This window comes from Tachysurus fulvidraco, chromosome 1 (assembly GCF_022655615.1).
Source record: "Tachysurus fulvidraco isolate hzauxx_2018 chromosome 1, HZAU_PFXX_2.0, whole genome shotgun sequence".
In the NCBI taxonomy this organism is placed as follows: domain Eukaryota; kingdom Metazoa; phylum Chordata; class Actinopteri; order Siluriformes; family Bagridae; genus Tachysurus; species Tachysurus fulvidraco.
Window position 1 is genome coordinate 20,228,733 of NC_062518.1, and position 21,096 is coordinate 20,249,828.

Below are 21,096 nucleotides of genomic sequence, written 5' to 3' on the forward strand. Positions count from 1 at the left end.
ATCCTTATGAATTCTTAAACGTTATTTAGATTTTAATTGAAAAGCACTTTCCCAGAATTTCACCAATGTCTTTCACCAGACTTTTGTACCTTACTGTACATGTATATAAACCACGATATTATAAATTGTACTGTAAACAAGTACACTAATAAAATATCATAGTGGATAAGAAATTACATTAAATGAATCAATCGGTTTAAAGCAAAAACAAGAGTGAACCATAAATGGCTAAAATAGGTAAAATTATTGGGCAATAGAGTAATAAAAATGGGGGGGTATTAGTTAATATTATTATTAAGACTTGTTTACTTGCAAAGATAATCCATATAAAGATTTTGCAGTGTACACAGTGTACCGTAGCTAGCTTATTTAGTAAACTCATTTTCAATTACATTAACTAGCTTAATTGAGAAAAGCTAGCAAAATTAACAAGCTAACGTACAAAACTTAACTAGCAAGGTCATTTACAGTAAATTCCAATAATCGTCTAATTCTGTATAACATACACAATTTAACTAAGAAGCTAATTTTACAAAGTAACATACAATATGTAACTAGCTAACTAGTTAACAAAATTTTCAACTTCTTTATATTTGATAGTGAATTTTAAAGGATGATATCTAATTTTGACATGAGAAGCAAACAAGGATCCTTATTCTTTATGAATTGTTATCTAGAGCAAAAGAAAACATTTTGCTAAGCATAAAAATAGCATAATTTGAAAGATTTCATTAAATTTGTCATGAGTTCTTAGTAGGTCAATCTGAAAATTTAAGGATTCAAATATATGTTTTTTTCTCTTAGAAACCTGCTTGAGTACAAATCTCCCAGAATAGTACTTAAGTACAGTAACAAAATACTACTTCAGTATTGTTCACCACATTTGTTCTACTAAATATTTTATCACCAGGTTTTCTTCAAAACAGAACATAAAAGCTGATATATATTTATTATTAAACATCTATAAATTAGAAAACAAAGATCATGGCATGATGTTCAATATTACAGTTTAATAATTCAGTCAGTCATATCACAAACTACCTACTTATAACTTAAGAGCCTGAAACTTTACACTTTTTTAAATACGCTGATACAATTCAGTACAAAAATAAAAAGCAGTACAATTGTATAAACATACATACAATTATTTTCTAACAGTCCTGATGCCACAGAGTTCGATTGCAGTTTTTTGTGGGGGTGTTCTTTGGAATTCCAGCCATGAGGGCAAAAACAGTAGGAGGATTATTCCACCGTTGAATGAACAGAATGGTCACCTGGTCAGTCGTGGATTCTGCATCTTGCAAAGGTAAACTTTTCGAAGTTTATCTGGAGTCCCGCCACGACAGAAGTAAATGTTTTAACGCTTTGATAATGACAGGTGGAATTTCTCATCTCTTTTAGTCCAGAACGGTGATTTGGTATGAAGAAGCAGTTTTGAATATTCTACGGGTTTTTTTTGCAAGATGGATTTCACAATATTGACAAAATATCACACTGATTTTTATTGCTACATACTGAAATTGGGAAATAAGTAATTTTTGGAAAATATTTTAAATTTTGGTTGAAAAAACACCAAAAATAGACAGTAAATTGGTTGAAAAGAAACAACAACAATATATATATATATATATATATATATATATATATTCTAACTTGAATGAATGAGGTCATCTGAGAAGTAATCCTTTCGTAATGCACATAAAGACCTGGAACACTCATGAATCCTTGATCATGTTGTTAGATGATATCACGATACATCATTTTCGGGAATATCGTCAGTAGTTACATAGTAACAAATGGATGTTAAAATTGTTAACATTTTTTTACCATTTTTACCATTTCTGCTCTTTTACATTTTGTTTTTGTTTTTGTACCTTTTTTATTGGGCAAATACATATATGAATCTTTTAATGTAAATAACTGAACGATAATAACCTTTTTTGAAAAAGTAAAGCTTTTAAGCTACACTATATTCACCTTTCACCATGTAAAAAAAAAATAGGTGAAAGAGGTGGAATGGTATATTTTGTGAGTAGATTTTTAAAGATCATGATGTGATATTCCTGCTATATCACCCACACCTAGTGTACGGGTATCTTTGGTAAGAGTGGACACTCAATAAGACAATTTTAGCAAAAAACTAACCAAAAAAAACATATTCTGACACAACTTTTTGATATAACATTACTAACATTACTATTTGGCCTGTGCTGCTTAGAAGAAGGCTGGCTCGTGTGAATCCTGCCATTAAATCTCAAATCTGGAGCTTTTAGCACACAACAGCATGTAATAAAACATTAAGGCACTGGATAAAGGTGCTCATTTGCATATTTCAGGATTCTGTGATGTCATAATATCACAGAAAACTCAATGAAATTCACGGTCGTGTGACGTCCTCATCGGAACAAAATGTGCAAATCCCAACCCAAGATATCCTCCACATCTGTCATGGGTATCAATTGAACATTTAAAAAAAAAACAAAGAAAATAACTCTAGTTTCCTGTACGGACCAAAAAAAAAATCAATAGAGGCACTTTTTTAATAAAGTGTCCAGTGGATTTGAAATCCCAGGTTGCTCCTTTTCAAGTCTTTCTGCAGCAGGAATAACAGCCAGCATGGCAAATAAAAGAAAGCTAGCTGTCCCTTATCCTCCCTCCTCCCTCCTGCATCCCCCATTCCCCCATCTTGTTCCAGCAGCCAGGGGTTTGACATTGCTACGATTTATCTCCTTGAAGAACCTGAAAAGAGCAAAGCAAAAAAAAAAAATTCACTGATGAGTCAACCATGCGTAGTCAGACACGACAGCAAGCATTCACACCCCGCTGATTAAGGGGGCTAGCTTAAAAAGAATGTGCTGATCAAAATACTTCGGGGGGTCAAGCTGCATTTTAATCACAAGACTGCTTTTAAAGGCTTTGTATTTGGGTGGTATAATTGCTTAAAGGTTCTGGAAAACTTCATGCTGCGCTGGAAGATTAGAGGCAGTCATCCTGGTTCAAAAGTTCCTCGGTCACACGGACAAACGTTTAGCATGTGTCCTTGCGCAGAGCAGAGAGACCACAGCGCGCATGGGGGGGGGCGGGGGCTGGTTAAGAAAAGTGGCTAATGATCTGTCGGTCATGTTCTTTGCGTGCACTTGATCCCAGACCCGTTGCGAGACAACCCTTGCCATTACCAAACAAAGAATTACCACAGAATCGTAAGAAAAAAAGAAAGAGAAAGAGAGACACAAATGTGGTGCAGAATGCAGATGGGGTCTTCTTCAGAAGTGAGCTAAACAGGGTGCCTTGATTTTGTGCAAAATCCAAATAGCTGACACTCCTGTAAACAATTGGGTCATAGAAAAGAAATGTAAAGCTGAAATGTTCCTCCCCCTTAATCTGTCTAGACGGTTAATTCGCCTGGGGATCAAATTACTACTATAATATTAATATTAATCAGTAATAGCAGCAGTAAAACCTTTCACAAGTCTTTAGTAAAAAATATAATGCTATTTTACTATAAATTGCAATATAGTTATAACAACCAAAAAGTGTATCATGGCATAATTTTGTCATTATGTCATTTGTCATTATGTTCCTATGTCACTATATTCCATTTTTCTGTCCTGGATATAAAAAAATGATAATTCGATAAAAAAAAAAATTGGAGACACGCCAAGGTTTTCTTACAACCGTCACCGTATTAGAGCTGGGAGCAATTATTTGAAGCATCAAGTCGGAGGTTAAATAATGAGTAGTTGTACATTCATTGGTTCGAGTTAAGCTGAAGTGGCTGGAAACAAAACTGGACTTAATCAGTCATCAGTCCTCAGGACAATTTCAATTTGACCCCAATTTTCTAGCTGTAACTGTGTAAAACTCTCCCGGCTGCCCGTCTCCAGCCTGTTCCACACCTGGATCTAATATTCAGATGCTACTGTCCATCGTTTATTTATTTTCTCATGCACTTTCTCCAGTATTGCCAGAAGAAACGGCAAGACGGCACAAATTCCTACATTCTTCCAGAAATATTTAGTAAGCAAATGTATTTCTGAGGATTTTGTCTGTATTTATTGTTTTGTCTGAGAAATCTGGCTGTGTCCCAGTATGTTTTCTATACGTATTTTGTCAAAGCCGTCTTTCCTTTTAGCTTTTTTCTACATTTTCTTTATATGTACTGTGCTTATTATGTTTTGTCCTATTATTTTGCTTTTGTATGTTAAGTACTGATTGTTAAGAATTATTTTTATTTTTATTTATCTTTTGTCTAAATATTCTGTCATTATCATTTTGTCATTTTATAATTATTCCTTTAATAAAAAAGGAAAAAAGGTATAATTGTACCTTTGTATGCTTATTTTTATGTCTATATTGTTACTTTTACCCGAATATGTTGTCTGTATGGATTATTTTGTCTGAATGATTTTCTGTATTTATTTTCTTGTTTAGAAATGTTCTTTTCTCTAAATATTTGCCTATAATTATAGTTTTGTATAATGTCGTTTATGTATGCTTAATATAATTATTCTGCTTATTCGATAATTATTTCGTCTGAATATGTTGTCGCGGATTGCATGCATTGTTGTGTTGCCTGTAGGTATGTTTATTATTTTGTCTGTACATTTTGTTTGTCTCAGTATTTTGTCTCTATCTGTTCAGTTGTCTGAACATCAGTTGTCTGGATGATTGTATGATTTTTATCATTATTTTGTCTGAATATTTTGGCAGTAGGTATTGTATTGCTCATGTCTGTACTTACTTTCTTATTTAAGTATTTTGTCATTTTGTATATTGTTTGTAGGCTTTTTTTTAAATCTGAATATGTTCTATATTCTTATTGTTTTGTCTCAGCTCTTTGTCTCTTCTTGTTGTTATGTCTGTACTCTTTAGACTGACTATTTTGTTTGCGTCACCTGTTCTAAAACATATTTTCTTAAATTTCACCACCAGGATTAAGGTGAATAAGAGCTGCAGATACCTGGTTCCGGGTTTTGTGAGACTTTTGCAGCCAGACGCGCCACTGGTCATACTGTTTGATGCTCATGGCACTGCAGTCGGAAACACGCTTGCGCACCCAGCTGAAGAACTGCTTCAGGTCCTGACGTAGTGTCGAGTTCTGTCGGGCCGCTTTGGAGTCACACGAACCTGCAATTGAGCGCTCTAAAGAACAGAGAAGAATAGAAAATACATGTTCATGTCAACTTACTAGGTTCTAGGAACCTCTTTTGCTTGACACATAATGTTGGGTTTATTCGTGGAAAATGCAGGTGATGGACAGAATGCTCGTTTGTTTAAACATTTATTTGTTTCCCAGACCGCCCGCATGGATTCCTTCTCGAATATTTCCAACGGTTCGTTACTGTTATCGCTACATCTGCTTCGTCAAACGATTTCTCGCCATAATCGCTCGTCCTTAAAGCAGACATTTAGAGCATTGTTTGTGCCAGAGTTCAGCAACAAGTAGCTAATTTCATGGTGTTAAATATTAACTTAAATTGTTGAACTTTTATCCCAGCGGGATAGCGAGCTATTTGTTCTGCCAGTCCCTGCTTTGAGTTGGATAATGAACAATGATAGTTTGAGCCAAAAATATTTTCAAACGTTGCCCCTAACTGCAGCAAAATTCCAAAAATCACTCACAAGTCTCAGAGGCTATGGAAATACTGTTGAGCGGAAATACTGCCGAATGATCGCAGCAGGGAGTGAAGTAAACCTAGGACTTTAACAAGATAATAGCCATAACTACAGGCAGTGGGTATGGAAAACATACAACCAACACTAATCCAAGCAATAGGAGGCATAGCTGTGGAACTGATCGCTGGAATTGTTAAAGTAAATGAGAAGGCAAGTTGGCTGACTCCAACACCATTACTGCAGCGTTAAAAAAAAAAACTAAATAAAATAGCTAAACTCTAAACACACGCACTGGATATTTTCATGCAATAAGTAAACTTTTAGATGTCTGTCATTCTTCAGCCTGTTCATTCTGTCAAGATTGATTGGTTTGGATACACACATTGTAACATAATACTTTTTTCCTAACAAGTGCCTAGTCTTATCTTTTGAGTCATCATAAACATAAATAAGCAACCATCAGTAGGTTTTTTTAACACAAGCTTGGCGGTCCAAAACCCAAGGGATGAGCACACATTGAATTCCGAATTACTGCCCTTTCAGTTTTTCGGAGCATAATAACGCAACACAGAACGATGCAAAAAAATAAATTCAGCTCTACTTTAAATAAATAGCGACTTTAGTCGCTCCAGATGCGGCGTGTGAGTTACAGGAAGCGGTGGAACGTGGTGGGGAGCTAATCTGTTAATCTTCAGAAAACAGTCTTTCGAAACAAATGTATCAAATGCTCCCTGCGGCCACTTTTTGGCGAGCCGCAAAGTGGGAAGAGATGTGTGGGATGTGTAATCTGTTTCATGTGCAGCGATGGTTTTTTAGCTGCTGGATTTAGCACTGTCTCGAATGTGTATCCCATTAAGCAACGGACTGCAGGACACATACAATATGTGGCAAAGTGATGAAGGACGGATGGTGTCTCAATCCTGCCGGGGCTTTTATTATTGCCATTTTCCTCTGTGGAGATCAGTGTCTGCTAGCCATCCCATTTTCCTTCTCATTATGTCATTTTTTATGCCATGTTTTTTTTAGACGGGTTTTTTTTTCAGCCTGTTGATTACCAACATGTGCAAATATTTCATGTCATTCACTAGAGGATTCTAGTCTTGATAATTGGAATCCACAGCACAGTTCATCTCAATTTGCTTCATTTTTAAGAAAAATTGTTTGCTCACACAAACCTATTTTTGGGTCTCGGTTGTCTAGTTGCACGTAAATGTTTATGGCAATTTGGGTAAAATTAATGAACTGCATACTCATCGCACCAATAGGGTATAAATGCCTAATAAAGGACATTCAGAATGCATATAGTGACATCCACCAAACTTTATAAATGGTAAAATGACAAAATGACAACTTGGTGGTAAAAGAGTGCCTTATATACATGGGATGCATTAAATCATCTTCTAGCTAACCAATAACATACCGCTGTGTGGCGTGGACGCTGCCGTTGGATGACTCCAGTCACTCCAGATGCCTGCCTTCCTGGATCCCAGGATGCCCACTGGGTTACATCGCACCTGCACAAAGTACACGGTCCCCGGCCTGAGCCCTGCCAACCTGCAGGACGTCTGGTTTCCCATGTCATCCACCACCTACAGCGAGAGAGAAACCCAAACAAAAAACGTCACATCAAAGACCTACACACACGCACGCACACACACATGCTTGACTGATAGGGCCTGTTTACGTTCCTAAAAACCAGACCATTCATGCTAGAATCCACAAAGCAAGCTGGCACAGGCTTGACTGTTAAGCAGGAGACAATATTCTCTCAGAGAGAGGATCCGACACGTATCCTTCGAAAGAAGCCAACACACACACACACACACACACACACACACACACACACACACACACACACACACACACACACACACACACATCAGCCTGAGACAGTAAACGATACAGTCAAACACACGCTTCTTGCTGTTCTTTGCTGTGCACGCCTACTTCGCCCCGAGAGGAAATCTGTTACCTATTACTTATTACAGACTGAGTAATTGGACTGGGTGAAGACGGCACCAACAGCTTACAAGCGGCGGCCGAAACCCAAGCCGAGCCAAGAACCTTCATTCGGCTCTAATTTTTGTTCGAAATACTACATGTTTCAGAGGAGGGACGAGTTTCAAATGCAGGAATGTCGTATGCCTCCGAGCGGGATAATAAGCACCGGGGCCCCATGTAATTATTTACAACCGCGACCGGCTTGATTCGGCCCATGTCCGCCGTCTCCCTTTCCTTTACAAAAGCAACAAACATTTGAGAACGCCGCAACCTACATGATCAAACGGATCGCTCCACGCTCCAATTCGTCACGGGCCCATCATTACAATTGAATACTTGAATGGTAACAGACTCGCCAGGTTGCAGTGTTAGCCGGCAGAATGACAGAATGATGTGCTGGAGAATAGAATGCCAATGTCACAGCTTTTAAAAGGAAATGAATGCTTAACAACCTTAGAGTCGCTCGTCGTATTTTGGGAACAATCAGATATCCTGGAAGAGCGATGACATTTGAAAGGGAAGAAAGACGGAAAGAAAAACGATGGTACGTTGTGTTATTTGTAACACAATCTCTCTGGCCTGCTCCAGAGAGAACCTGCCTGCTGATGGAAACCATATGAAGAACACAAAGAACGGTGAAAGCTTATTTCAAGGCTGTGTATCACGACGACACGACAACTGGAATCCACGTGGCCTTGTGTTCCCACTGTTGTCAGAAAAGGGCATTTCCAACCAGCCATAGAAAGAAGAGCATAGCCAAGGACCAAGATCCTCAGAAGCATTTTCTGCAGACTCAATCAGTGAACCAGTTCATCATGAAAGCCCTCAAGAACTGAGTCAGGTGGACAGGAGAGGGATAATAAATTAGCACGTTCCACCAGATCTGGCAATTATACTGTTCACTTTCATGGATATTTATTAAGGTACTATAACCAACACGTATTTAACCAAGCCGAGGCTTTACAGAACCCTTTTTAAAATTTGTAACGTTTGCTTTGGTGTACCGTGAAGGAGCTCTTCAAATCAGTCAAGTACTTTCATCTCCAGAACTCCTCTCACATCCAATTAGAGGTATAAACCGTTCACTCCAAAAGTATCGTGACACTTTCGTTGAAAGACCATACAATATGTAACACTTAATATTTGGTTTGTTTCTCCTTCCAGAGTCTGAACTAACAGTATATGTACTATTACTTGTTTAAACGTTTTTTTTTTGTTCCGATATTTTTGTTCATTTGAAAACTAAATCTAGATATCAAAAAATCTTTTAAAATATTTCTTGAAAATAAATTTTGACAATGTAAAGCAACAAATGCAAAAAAAAAAGCTCTAATAATTCCTCAGACCAGCATCCATTTCATACATGGTTCAATATTTCTTTAGTTCCATGCCCACAATTTGTATAATTGGCATATTATTACAATTTGTACTTTTAAATATTAAATGCACAGAGTGTGTGTATCATAAAACGATGCTTCGCAAAGTAACAACAATAAGAAACAACAATAAGAAACAAGGAAAATATGATGCAAATCAAGAAAGAAATATGGAACTCGTTCTATGTTAGCTAATGTTAGATATATAAAAGTCTATTAGGCATCCAATAATACAAGCACGGTGGCTTAGTGGTTAGAACGTTTGCCTCACACCTCCAGGGTTGGGGGTTTGATTCCCACCTCCGCCTTGTGTGTGTGGAGTTTGCATGTTCTCCCCGTGCCTCGGGGGTTTCCTCCGGGTACTCCGGTTTCCTCCCCCGGTCCAAAGACATGCATGGTAGGTTGATTGGCATCTCTGGAAAATTGTCCGTAGTGTGTGAGTGAATGAGTGTCTGTGTGTGTGTGTGTGTGCCCTGTGATGGGTTGGCACTCCGTCCAGGGTGTATCCTGCCTTGATACCCGATGACACAGGCACAGGCCCCCCGTGACCCGAGAAGTCCGGATAAGCGGTAGAAAATGTATGAATGAATGACATTTATTCGTTTAAGAGACACGTAGATAAAAGGGAAAACACATCTGAGCCGTTAGGTCCGTAATTTATTCTTACAAAATCCATTCTCGAGATTCTTGACTGCTAAGCTACAAAATGGCTCCCAGGTTCTGCCTAAAAATCTGAATCCCTTTATATTGAAAGATCCTATAATACAAAGGCAACAACATTTAGAAGAATCTTGCTAATTATATGCTACCGTTGCTCCTAATGAAAATTAGTATAATGCCAACAATTGGCATAGAGCAAACAAATTTTTTCCATCTACAGTAGGTGACTGAACATCTCTAAAGATCTCAAAACATCTTTCATGTTAAATAACGATGACTTTCTTTTTTTCCCCCTCCAATTCCTAAATTTTATAGGCTTTATTATTTTCCATTTATAGACGATTCCTGGCATATGCAACGACGTTTTTACAAGGTGCACGACTATAAATCTTTCCTCGTTTCCCTGGATAATGGAACCTTGGTAACTTTAACCTAGGATATTCTTCTCACCCGTAGGGAAGGTTTCACATACCTAGGTGCCACAATAAAGTCATGATTCATTGTGAAGCGGATGGTAAGCATGTGTTTTTCTTTCAGATATGGGAGATTAGCGTTGCTACAAGTCTCTATACGGGGAGGACCATTTTACAAGTAACGGTTGTTCAATTTATTCACAATTCCATATGATCCATAAAACATGGTGGTGGTAGTATCTCAGGAAGTACAGAATTCCAGGATGTAAGGTGCACCCTAACACTAAAAAGTTTACAGAATGCTAACGCCTCATGTAAAGCCAAACATCCAAGAGAAACAAGGTGGTCTGGCAGAGCTTAGTTTTCTGTATGACTAGACCTTTCATACAGAAGCTACACAAGTCATGGTGAATGATGTCTCTCTGACTCTGCTGAAGAAAAAAAAGAGAAACACTAAAGCAGCATTAGTTAAACAGTTAAAGCTCCAAGATATCCGGTGTCTACCTAATAAATCTAAACCCTCTTGCCCAAATCTGATATCGTCGTGAATCACTCTGCAAGGTGTCTGCTCAAGATCCTGTAAAAATATCTTTAAATCTCTTAACTCCCTAATGGCATAGTTCCTGCTGTTGCAAAAGCCAGAGGCGTCCACAAGTCATTTGGCGACCTCTAAAACAAACCCGACTGAGATAATAAAAACACTGCAGTGAAAATCAATCGGCCATCAAATGAACGGCACCGTCAATCATTCCGATGAACTCAGCAACCGGTTCAAGTGAGATGGCTGGGTAAGTTGAAGAGCTTCGATGTAAATGTATAAAGAATGTTACACTGGTTGATAATGCTTACCTTCCACTCTGTGCTGTCTTCGAGCCTGTAGCGGATCTGGTACTTGGCCTGGAAGAGATAGTCCTTTAGGGCAGGCGGGGTTCCCCAGCGTACGGTCAGCTGATCGTCCAGATCGCCCACTCGGCTCACGTAAACGTCGGCCGGAGGATCCGTCGTCACTATGTAGGAGATCGAAGAACATTTGTTTAATGGCTATGATTCAAAACAAGATCTTTGTTAACCAACCAATGAACCATGGAGTGGGGCCACATTTCTTGAATCTGATGGGTCAGAAGGTGCTGGTTTATTTTCTTGTGTTTCTAGTCTTAGGGATACAGTCTTAGGACTCTGTCTTACAGTAGCACCGGTTCTAATTCAAATGTAAGCACCAGTTGTTTTGAATATATTTTCGGTGTATAGTTATAAATAATTTACAGGGACTTTTATTGTGAACAATCTAGAAACTCGAAGTATAATAACAAACAATTTTTGGAAGGATTCCTGAGTCTCAGTAAATCTTGTTTATTTCATTTATTTTTCTGTACCCCACCTATAACACCCCATTGTGCTTTATTTACATTTACAGCATTTAGCAGACGCCCTTATCCAGAGCGACTTACATTTTTATCTCATTTTTATACAACTGAGCAATTGAGAGTTAAGGGCCTTGCCCAGGGGCCCAGCGGACGTAGCTTGGTGGACGTGGGAATCGAACTCACAACCTTCCAATTGCTAGCCCAACACCTTAACCACTAGGCTACCACACCCAAATCCAAATCCAAACACACAGCAAACAATCTACACGGCCATGATTTAGCGCCGAAGTAAAAATGAGACAACATCTCAGATGGGTATACCCAAAACCGAACTATTGGGATTTTTTTTTTCCTTTTCCTGGTTACACCCATAGCAATTTCACCGTATGGGTAACGAATTAAAGGAAAAAAAAAATTCCACTGTGCCAAGGTAATGTTTATTTTGCTAGCACTTCTGGCCACTTGTTTAGTTAGAAGAACTGAGAGTTAATGAGGATGGAAATGATGTAATTTAGGAGCTGTGGGCTTCACACTTCATCACCACATTTCAGCCTAACGGAACACTTATTGGAGGATTTTGTAGATGGGAGAAATTCTATCCTCACCTTCCATGGATTTAAAACACCAACGTATGGGAATATCTTCTGGAGGAACAGTGTTTATCGCTGAAATTGTATTTGTGTGATTATTATGAAAGAATAACTACACATCCTATGTGCTACATCCTTTACATTTCCTTCTGGGATTTGCTCCTAGATTGCACACAGGACGTTGCTGATAACATCACGCACACACAAACTCTGAAGAAGCCTTCAATTGTGTAGCGAAGTGGAGGCGTTTGGGTGTGACGAGTGTGTCATGCTTCTGGTATCACTAGTGCAACACCCACTTTCCTCTTCCAGCTGTTGCTCACCTCTAAAAATGCCCCTGCTTCCCAGGTGTAAGACATACAAAACTCTAACGTTTACAGAAAAGTTCCAACAGGAAATTTACCGCTAATATTTTACGATCTCTGTATCTTTTGGTCACGAGTTTATCTTTAAAAAAAAAATAAATAAATAAATAAACAAACAAACAAACGAGACTCTACTTACTATGACTTGCCTTACTACCTCAGCTCCGAGGTCTGATTCTGATATTCTGAAATTTCCATTCGGGAAAAAAAAAAAAAAAAAGTCAGGAGAAGGTCAGTGATCAAAGATAATAACATGCAAAGGCATTTTACAGACTTCCTTTAATGTTGCATTGCCATTTAAACGTAGCCTAAGGCATGGTGCGCCATTCAGATTAACGAAAGCCTCGTAAACTTCCGTTCTCACACACACGCGAAAACAACTCAGCATGTAGCGCGCAAACAGAAACCGAGGTCGATGACACCACCATCAAAGGAACGGGTAGAAGCGTGGCAATTCGTCACGCACTCCACCCAGAGCTTTTATTTTTTTTCCTTTCTTTCCTGTCTCTCTCTCTATATACCGATGACTTGAGTGACATATGGAATGGGGTCAGAGGTCTCACACACACACTCACACACTCACTCACCCACGTCTAGAATATCCAGGTTGATGACGTCGGAGATGGCACTCCCGAGCTGGTTGGAGGCCTCCACCCAGATTTCGTAGGGCGTGAAGAGGGCGAGGTCGCGTGGGATGTAGCACGTGTACGGCTGCCCGCCGCTGTAGTCTTCGCACTCTTTTTCCTGGCCGTACCACCTGAACGAAACAACAACATCTTCCTGGTTATCCGTCACAGCATGATATAATCATCTTACTTCTAGAGAGGTGGTTTCACACATCACTGGAGAATTGTGGTTTGTGCTCCGTTCATCCAGAGCACAATTTCCAACCAGCAAACCAATAAAGAGTGGGCGCTATACAGTACGGGCTGACGCGATTTGTCAGAACTTGAGTGAATTATTTCTGGCTCAATGAAAACGTATGTAAAGCATGCAGCATCCTGTGCAATGGCAGTGTGAATAAGTGCCTTCTGCATTCTTTTCTTTGCTTTTTCAATAACCTCTTTTTGCTCATCAAAAGGATTAGCGCAGATCCGGTCTGAGAGCTTCTCAAACACCCACAAAACTGCCTCAGGCTAACAGAATATTTCATGCAAAAAAAACAAAAATAAAAAAGGTGCTAATAATAAACCTTTCTATGCAACCAGAACTGGATGGAAGGTTGTGAGATCAAATCCCAAATTAGATTTAATACAACGATCCGTTAGGGTGTTCGTGTGTACATACTTCAACTTGTATTTGAGTGTGTATTTGGTCTTAATGAAGGTCTCGCCTTGACCCCCAGGAGCCCATTTGCAGGTGAGATCTTTGGTGTTTCTCGACCAGCATGTAAGGTTTACGGGTTTCTCAGGTGGCACTGGAGGGGAAAAAAAAACAAAAACGTGATCAATAAACGAATAAATCAAGCAAACTTTCCGAATTCATCATGCAATATGTGGTAGAGAACGCACCAAACAGGCTTATCCAAACACATGTGATGTCTCATGACGTCTAGGGGAAGCTTTAAACAACAGATCGTAATCTGCTTCCGCAAAAAAAAGTTCGAACCAGATACGTTCAATTAAGAGACAGAAGAAAGGGACCGAAGATGAAAAAGCAGATCTTCATCGAGAGCCTGAAAATAATGGCCCGGCTTAAATATTTTCGACAGCGGATGAGCGTTTTCAGCTGCCATCCTCGATTAAGTTTGGGAAAAGCGCCAAGATTCCATTCAACTGAGAACAAAAGGCAGGCGGTGGAAGTGTCAGAGGCTGATTAAGGATTTAAAAAAAAAAAAATACCAAAGATGAGAGCTTGGAGCTCAGAGCTCAGAGTAACGGAACGGAACACGCCACTTCAACACACATACAAACACTCTCTCTCTCTCTTTCTCGCGTCTCGTCCTGCGTTTTCGGTCTGGTCTGAGAGGACGCCCTGATGAGTAATTTTCCATAAAGTGAAGATCTTTCTGGATTTTTTGCGTTTGCTCAGAGGAAGAGACATCGACCGGATGGAATGAAGTTCAGAGGTGCCAAAAGAATGGCAGCAGAGATAATACAGTATAGATAATCTCAAACACACACTCACACAAATCACAGAAGCTTTCAAAATGCAACAACTCCAGTGACCGAGGTCTGATTTAACTGACAGTCATAAATAAACAGCAAAAAAAAAAATTAGAGAAAAAAAAAATTGTATTTGAAGTCCCAAGGCTTTATTGAAACAATAAAACAAACAAGCAGAAATTTTGACATTTTATTTTTCCTGACACAATTTGTCGGGAACAGTAACGGTTCGCAGCTGGAAGTTAATAGCACTTAGCAGTAATAATCGTTTCATGCAACATGCCGGACTTTGAAAAAGTCTACAGCTGTGTCAATTGTTTGCGCATCATACACTACTAAAGTCTCTGCTCAACCTCATGCTAACAACATTAATAACACTCTTTGTAAACGGAATTGGCAAAGTTCCTGAAACGCTACTCAGGATTCCCAAAATTCCACGTTCTGGTATTTGAAAAAAATATAATTAAAATGCAAACGGTTAAAATTTTTAAAAAATGCTCTAATGAGCAAATAGATTTTTTTTATCATTATTATATTTTAAACCTTGCTTTATTCACCTGAACACTGAAAAATTGGGTGCAAAAGTTTGAGTCATGCGAACATTAAGGTTTTTGGATTCAGAGTTTTCCTGTCACACAAATGATCAAAGTAAGAGGGAAAAAAAACAATTAAAAAATAAAAGTTATCAGCTGCAACTGACATTCCATTGGATGTAGAGTGTCGACCACAGTTGGGCTTTTTCCATTCAGAATACAATGGCGGCGCAAACTTTTGCGCTCGGATGTACGGTTAGACGATGCGAATGCAAAAGCGTCTAAACGTATAATTAAAGGTTCGGAGCGTATGATTTTTTTTTTCAATAAATAGATCTGTACAGTTCACATCTGGAACGTCCATGGTCGATCCTAAAAAACTGTTATTTTTTTTATGTCATGACATCGTATAACGAACGCCGCACAATTCAGTCTCTTAAAAGGTTTTCCGTTCCCGTCATGATGAAATGTCTAGTAGCAGTAAATCAAAGCAAAGTAAATTAGAAGGCAAGATAAAACTATGCCTTGTCATTTCGACTTGTTCCTACTAGCCATAGCATCATAGCGATTTTTATGACCAAACACCTCTCTCCTTTCTCCTGAAGTTCCTCTTTGTTTCATTTTAGTCCATACTTTTTGTTCTTTTTTGACAAAATAACAAAATTATACGGCTCAGTCCACTCATCTTGACTCGGTTGTCGTCTAATCACAGATATTTGACATTTCAGAAATGAAAGACTAACCGAAATGATGGTCCGTTTCATTTCAGGTTTGCCAGCTGTGCATGACAAAGAGTCCAACAGCCAATCGAAAGCAGCCCGTGATCTACCAGAGCCCAAAATCCTGCTACATTCCACCTGTTAACTTGTGTAATTCCTTAAAAAATATATACACCGTCGTTTATAATATGCAGAATATACAGGTGACAGACTGAAGTATTCGTTGGCCCTCATGTCCTTGTCCATTGGGGCGAAGTCATCGCAATACACAATAGACAATAATAATCTGGAAATATTGATGTACTTCTAGAAACAACTTTTCTTGAGGAGAAACCACTGACCAACAGTTAACTCCAGAATGATTACATGAATTGCTCGAGTTCATTAAGGGCACCAATAGTTTCAGAGTTAATAGAAATCTTTACAGTTTGAATCTAAGAATTTAATTTAATTTAATTAGAATTTAAGCGACATTACCACTTTTCAAAATTTTGCTGCTACTTTTGTTACGCGTCATGTTACATTTTCCATCATTTGTTTACAAAAACGCCCCTTGATCAATGACCTATATATAAATATACATACGTATGTATAATTTAATGAAATACAAAGAACGGTCTTACTTACTCAAGCATGTGTGTTCAATCAGTGTGTTTATTATGTTGTATACAGTGATTGTTTAGAAGAACACTACTATTACTAATAGCTACTTTTAAAATAGACCACACCCACAATTTCTCATTCATCTTCTGCACCAAGGACGGTGTAATCAGTGTTCAGCTATTGGTACCTATTTTAAAAGGAGACACTGTTCATGATAAACGAAGCAACAAAGCAACAACACTTACTGCCCACGTAGAGACAGGACCCGGCGAGCACGTGCCCCCCGCCACTGTGACACACCAGGTTGTCTCCCGAACGCTGACGCGAGCCGCTCAGGTTGCTCAAAGTGACGCTGAGGACACTGGGACTGAGCACGCTGTAGGTGTTGCTGGGAAGCCGTCGACCGTTCAACGTCCAGTAGAGCGAGCCGGCATGCAGGCCGTGGTCGGTGCCGACAGAACACGTGGCCGTCAAGCTGGCGCCGATCCGAAGGGCTGGGTCCTGAGGATGCACGCTGGCCATCGCTGGAAGGACGAATACAGTATAAGAGGACACAGAACATCCACAAACGGTGTTATTAAAATTCTATTATTATAATTATTATTATTATTATTATTATTATTATTATTATTATTATTATTATTATTATTATTATATATGCTGCTGCACTGGGAACGTGTATAAATGAGAAACAAAGCACTAGAGTTATCTATGTGTAGTTCTCACTGGAATCAAGATACGAGGTGCTGTGGATGTTCAATTTATTATTTTTTTTATTCAAACCCCACTGCTGAGGCTGTAAATTGTGATACGGTTTATAAAATTAGGAAAGATAGCCCATTACAAAAGGTATAGGAAACCATGTATTGATAATATGTGTGTGTAAAAATTGCTGATAAATCTGTTGGGAATCGTGTTCATTTGTCCTAAGGCTTTTACTGAACGCCTGCAATTTCATGGCCTATTAAATCTCATCAGCCAGATAATCTAGAAGCGCGTGCACAGGACTCACAGATCTTTTACTCACGCTCACTCACAGCAGCAAATCTCTCATATTTATTTTAATTGTCTGTCCAACCTGGAAGCGAGCTGTCTTTACGAAACAGAGAGGAGGTGGGGGTGAAGGTCTTGTCAGGTTAGCGTTGAGGAAACGTTCTAAACCAAAGCAAACATGCGGAGGCCCTCGTTAAGTCCCTCGGATTAGGTACAATTGTGAAGGGTGCAAAAAAGGGGAGCTACCTATGAGGGTGTCATTCAGCATGCAGCACAAGTGAATTAAAAGGATACGATCAGGCCTAAGGTCTTTCGCCTACACATGCATTTGTGTCTGTTTATGTTAAACGGGGGCCCAGGGAAAACCACTCTGGCTTAAAAAAAAAAAAAACGTGAAACGTGTGTTTCCACATTCTCAAGAGCTGTTAAGTCTCACACCTGACAAAGAGCAAAGAGGGTGTGAATAAATGTAGCCAAGCTTAATTAGCTGTAATTAGTCTCTGCCTTTTTTTTCTTTCTTTTTTTTTGCTTTCACACCTGCGTATGACACGAAACGGTTCGAAAAACCGCCCGTTATTGCGACTGACGCTGCAGAATGCCAGGTGCAGCGGAATGAACAGCTCGTGAGCTGGATTAACACCTGCGGCGCGCGCTGAAGTCCACCCGGGCTCCAAGAAACCAAAGACGACACCGATGAGGATCTGTTTTCTGTCTGAATCTCTTAAAACTTACAATTGAATCACAGAGAAACAAAGCCCCAGACAAACACACACACACACACACACACACTCATACACACAATCACACACACACACACACACACACACACAACAGTGTACAGTGGAATCCTTGGAGTTGAATTAACACCTACGGTATTGAAATAACCATTAAAACCACATCTGTAGAGATGATTTTAAAGCCAGCTACATAAACAATCACCTTGTGAGTCCTGGGATGTAGTTTATTTTCAATAACAAGAAAAAAAGAAAAGAAAGAAAATAAGACATTTGTTTTATTTATTTTTCCCTTTTAACTAATTGTGCACAGGAAAGTCAACATATGATTAACATTATTTTAAGGCTTCGTACCTATACTTTTAAACAGTAAATAATGACCAGATCACACTAACTTAACACCTGAAGAGTTGACTTCATGTTAGTCTGACCACACAGACAGCAAATGCAACTCTTTTTAATAGATGAATACACAGATTCGCAATATGCAGCATGTGGTGTGTTATATGTTCATTATTCCAGGATTATTCCCTGGGAATTAAATGAGCTCTATGTGTAGGTGTTAAAGTAAATCTGCTGTGGGTAATGAATTATAAACCTGTGCATTTCACACACACACACACACACACACACACACACACACACACACACACACACACGCACAGTTTTGTTACAAATGCATTACAAAAGCATGTGCTGAGACCTTGAACTCACACCCACTTTTTTCCCCATTTTCAAGTGCAGGAATGATTTGGTGTGTGGTGTGTGGATTATGCAGAATGCAGACTGATGCTGACCCAAAACAAAAAAGAAAATCACAACTGTCAGTGCTTTTATTTTTTCATTATTATTTATTTTTTTTACCCTTTCTTCCCTTCTTTCTTCCTCATGCTTATGTGGGATTTGTTGCACAGATATACTGGATAAGAATTTATTATAGGGTCCTTAAACACATGCGCACGCGCGCGCGCGCGCGCGCACACACACACACACACACACACACACACATGTATTCGCACACACACGCACGCATACACTAACACACACGCCACAAATCCAAAAAATAAAAAAATAAAAAAATTTCCAACTCCTACTCACGGGTGGAAGGGAGCGCGCAGTGTGCGCCGGGAGCGCGCAGCATGAAAAACAATAAGACGATAATGTCCCGGGACGTGCTACTTCTCCGCATGATCATTCCTCTTGGACTCGTGGAATCTTTACCTCGCGATAGTTAATATTCCTCCTGGTATTGGGATATCTTGGGGAGCTTGTACAGGACGCCTCCGATCTTCTTCCCTCTCCTCTGTGAGGTGTTGAACAGGCAGACTGGACTTTCTTACTGTAAAATAAAAGTCAGCCTATCCAATGTGCGTTGACGCGACACGATGGCTCGCTCGTGATCTTTGGTGCCGTTTGGTCATCGTTTAGCAGGACGCGTCCAAGTTTATGAGAAGCCAGTGGGAGCACCAGTGGGCGGGGCGCTAGGGCTTCGCAAGCCCCTCCCACTCCGCCTCCTCCGCCTCCTCCTCCTCTTCTGCTGTCTTTCTTTTTCACTGCGCTTCCTAACATCCCACCCCACCTTCTGGAATGAAGTGGAGTGAAAGCATGTTTTCTGGGGGCCCATGGGAAACTCACCGAGGTACAGGATTGACGGATGTGATTTAAGATTATTCCCATCTACATCAAGTTGCAAAACGAGTGTCCACTTTGCAGCACCACAATTGTCTGTCTAATTCAATTCATCTTCAGCTTAAATAAATCACTACTTAATTTTTACATAATATTTACTATTTAGAGTAATTCAGTTTCAGCTATATATATATATATATATATATATATATATATATATATATATATATATATATATATATATATATACTGACACGATCATAATTTGTCTAAGGATTGATTTAATCAAGAATTTGCACATTCCTACTGTTTGCTTTCGTAAAAAAAAATAATAATGCTTTTGATTAGACAGCTTATTCATGATTTTTTTTTACACATGATTTGTTTCTTTGATAGTATACACAGGAAAAAGAAAAAAAACACTTGGTTTGAAATCACACCTTGTCACTTTTTTGTTTGTAGCCAAGATTAAATATCGTTCATTAACTTACAGGGGTAAAAAGGATCTTGCATTGTAATTAGTGTTACGTTCTAGCAACGCTAGCTATTTCAAGTGTCTACTGTAACCCCATGGAACAAAATGCAACCTATCAGCCAGTGGATCACCTGTCATACAGTTTAATGTTAGATGCATACATCACAGCCAGTCGCTGTAGTAGTAAGGTGCCAGTAGGCATTTCTACTACTAGTTGCCATGGTAATAATGTTTATCAAAGGGTGGCACAAGCAGAATTCCACTTCACAAAAAACAATTTTCCTGCCACTAATACTGTATGAAACATTCTGGATGGAGCTGGCATTTGTGAGCAAGTGTGCAGCACTGCTGTTTTCAGTCATTGATAGTCCATACATCATGTCACTCAATATTTAGATAAATTTTAATTTTTGGACACATAAGATCTTCAGTAAATACTTTATACTGGTCAGTGTTGCGACGGATCCCAGGACTCATTCACACCTAGTGCAGCCTATCAACCTACTGGCAAGTTCTTCTCATGTAAGAACAATAAAAAGAACCTGGAGGAAACCCATGTGGACACTCGGACCATTTGAAAAGTCAGTTTCTCTGAATAAAAAGTCACACTAGACTCTTTCATGGACTTTTTGGAACTTAACTTGTAGCTAAATCATTATCACCTAATTCTAAAGAGAAGAGACACGTTTGTTATTTGAGGCTTCATGCAGACTGAGGCAGGAAGGAGATGTTCACTGTCCTAAAATTAGAATCTTCTTATGTCATATTTAATAAGTTAATATCATTTAATGTTTAACCACATTTTAATAGGATACGAAAACAATGCAGACTCCGGTTTGTACCCAAGCATTAAGAGTTTCGACTCAAGATTCATCTGGAGGACATCTGGTTGTCTTTTTATCCAGTCAGTTGTAATTGTT

General features: G+C 39.0%; 1 protein-coding gene across 1 annotated transcript; it reads right to left on the reverse strand.

The window, feature by feature from the left end:
• Nucleotides 1–990: 990 nt before the first annotated feature.
• On the reverse strand, nt 991–19,556 carry crlf1a (cytokine receptor-like factor 1a). The gene is made up of 8 exons (XM_027148719.2): nt 19,171–19,556; nt 16,591–16,869; nt 13,673–13,802; nt 12,973–13,142; nt 10,916–11,073; nt 7,037–7,205; nt 4,961–5,142; nt 991–2,739 (listed from the first exon to the last, which is right to left on the reverse strand). The coding sequence occupies exons 1-8, from the start codon at nt 19,265–19,267 to the stop codon at nt 2,716–2,718; spliced, it is 1,209 nt and encodes a 402-aa protein (XP_027004520.1). The 5' UTR covers nt 19,268–19,556; the 3' UTR covers nt 991–2,715.
• Nucleotides 19,557–21,096: the final 1,540 nt, after the last annotated feature.

Excerpts from the sequence above, each read along its gene's own strand:
- crlf1a (XM_027148719.2), bottom strand. The coding sequence starts at position 19,267 with ATGATCATGCGGAGAAGTAGCACGTCCCGGGACATTATCGTCTTATTG. Across the intron at positions 13,803-16,590 it reads GTCCTGTCTCTACGTGGGCA|TGCCACCTGAGAAACCCGTA; the intron begins GTAAGTGTTGTT and ends TTTCCCCTCCAG. Across the intron at positions 11,074-12,972 it reads CCTGGATATTCTAGACGTGG|TGACGACGGATCCTCCGGCC; the intron begins GTGAGTGAGTGT and ends TCTCCTACATAG.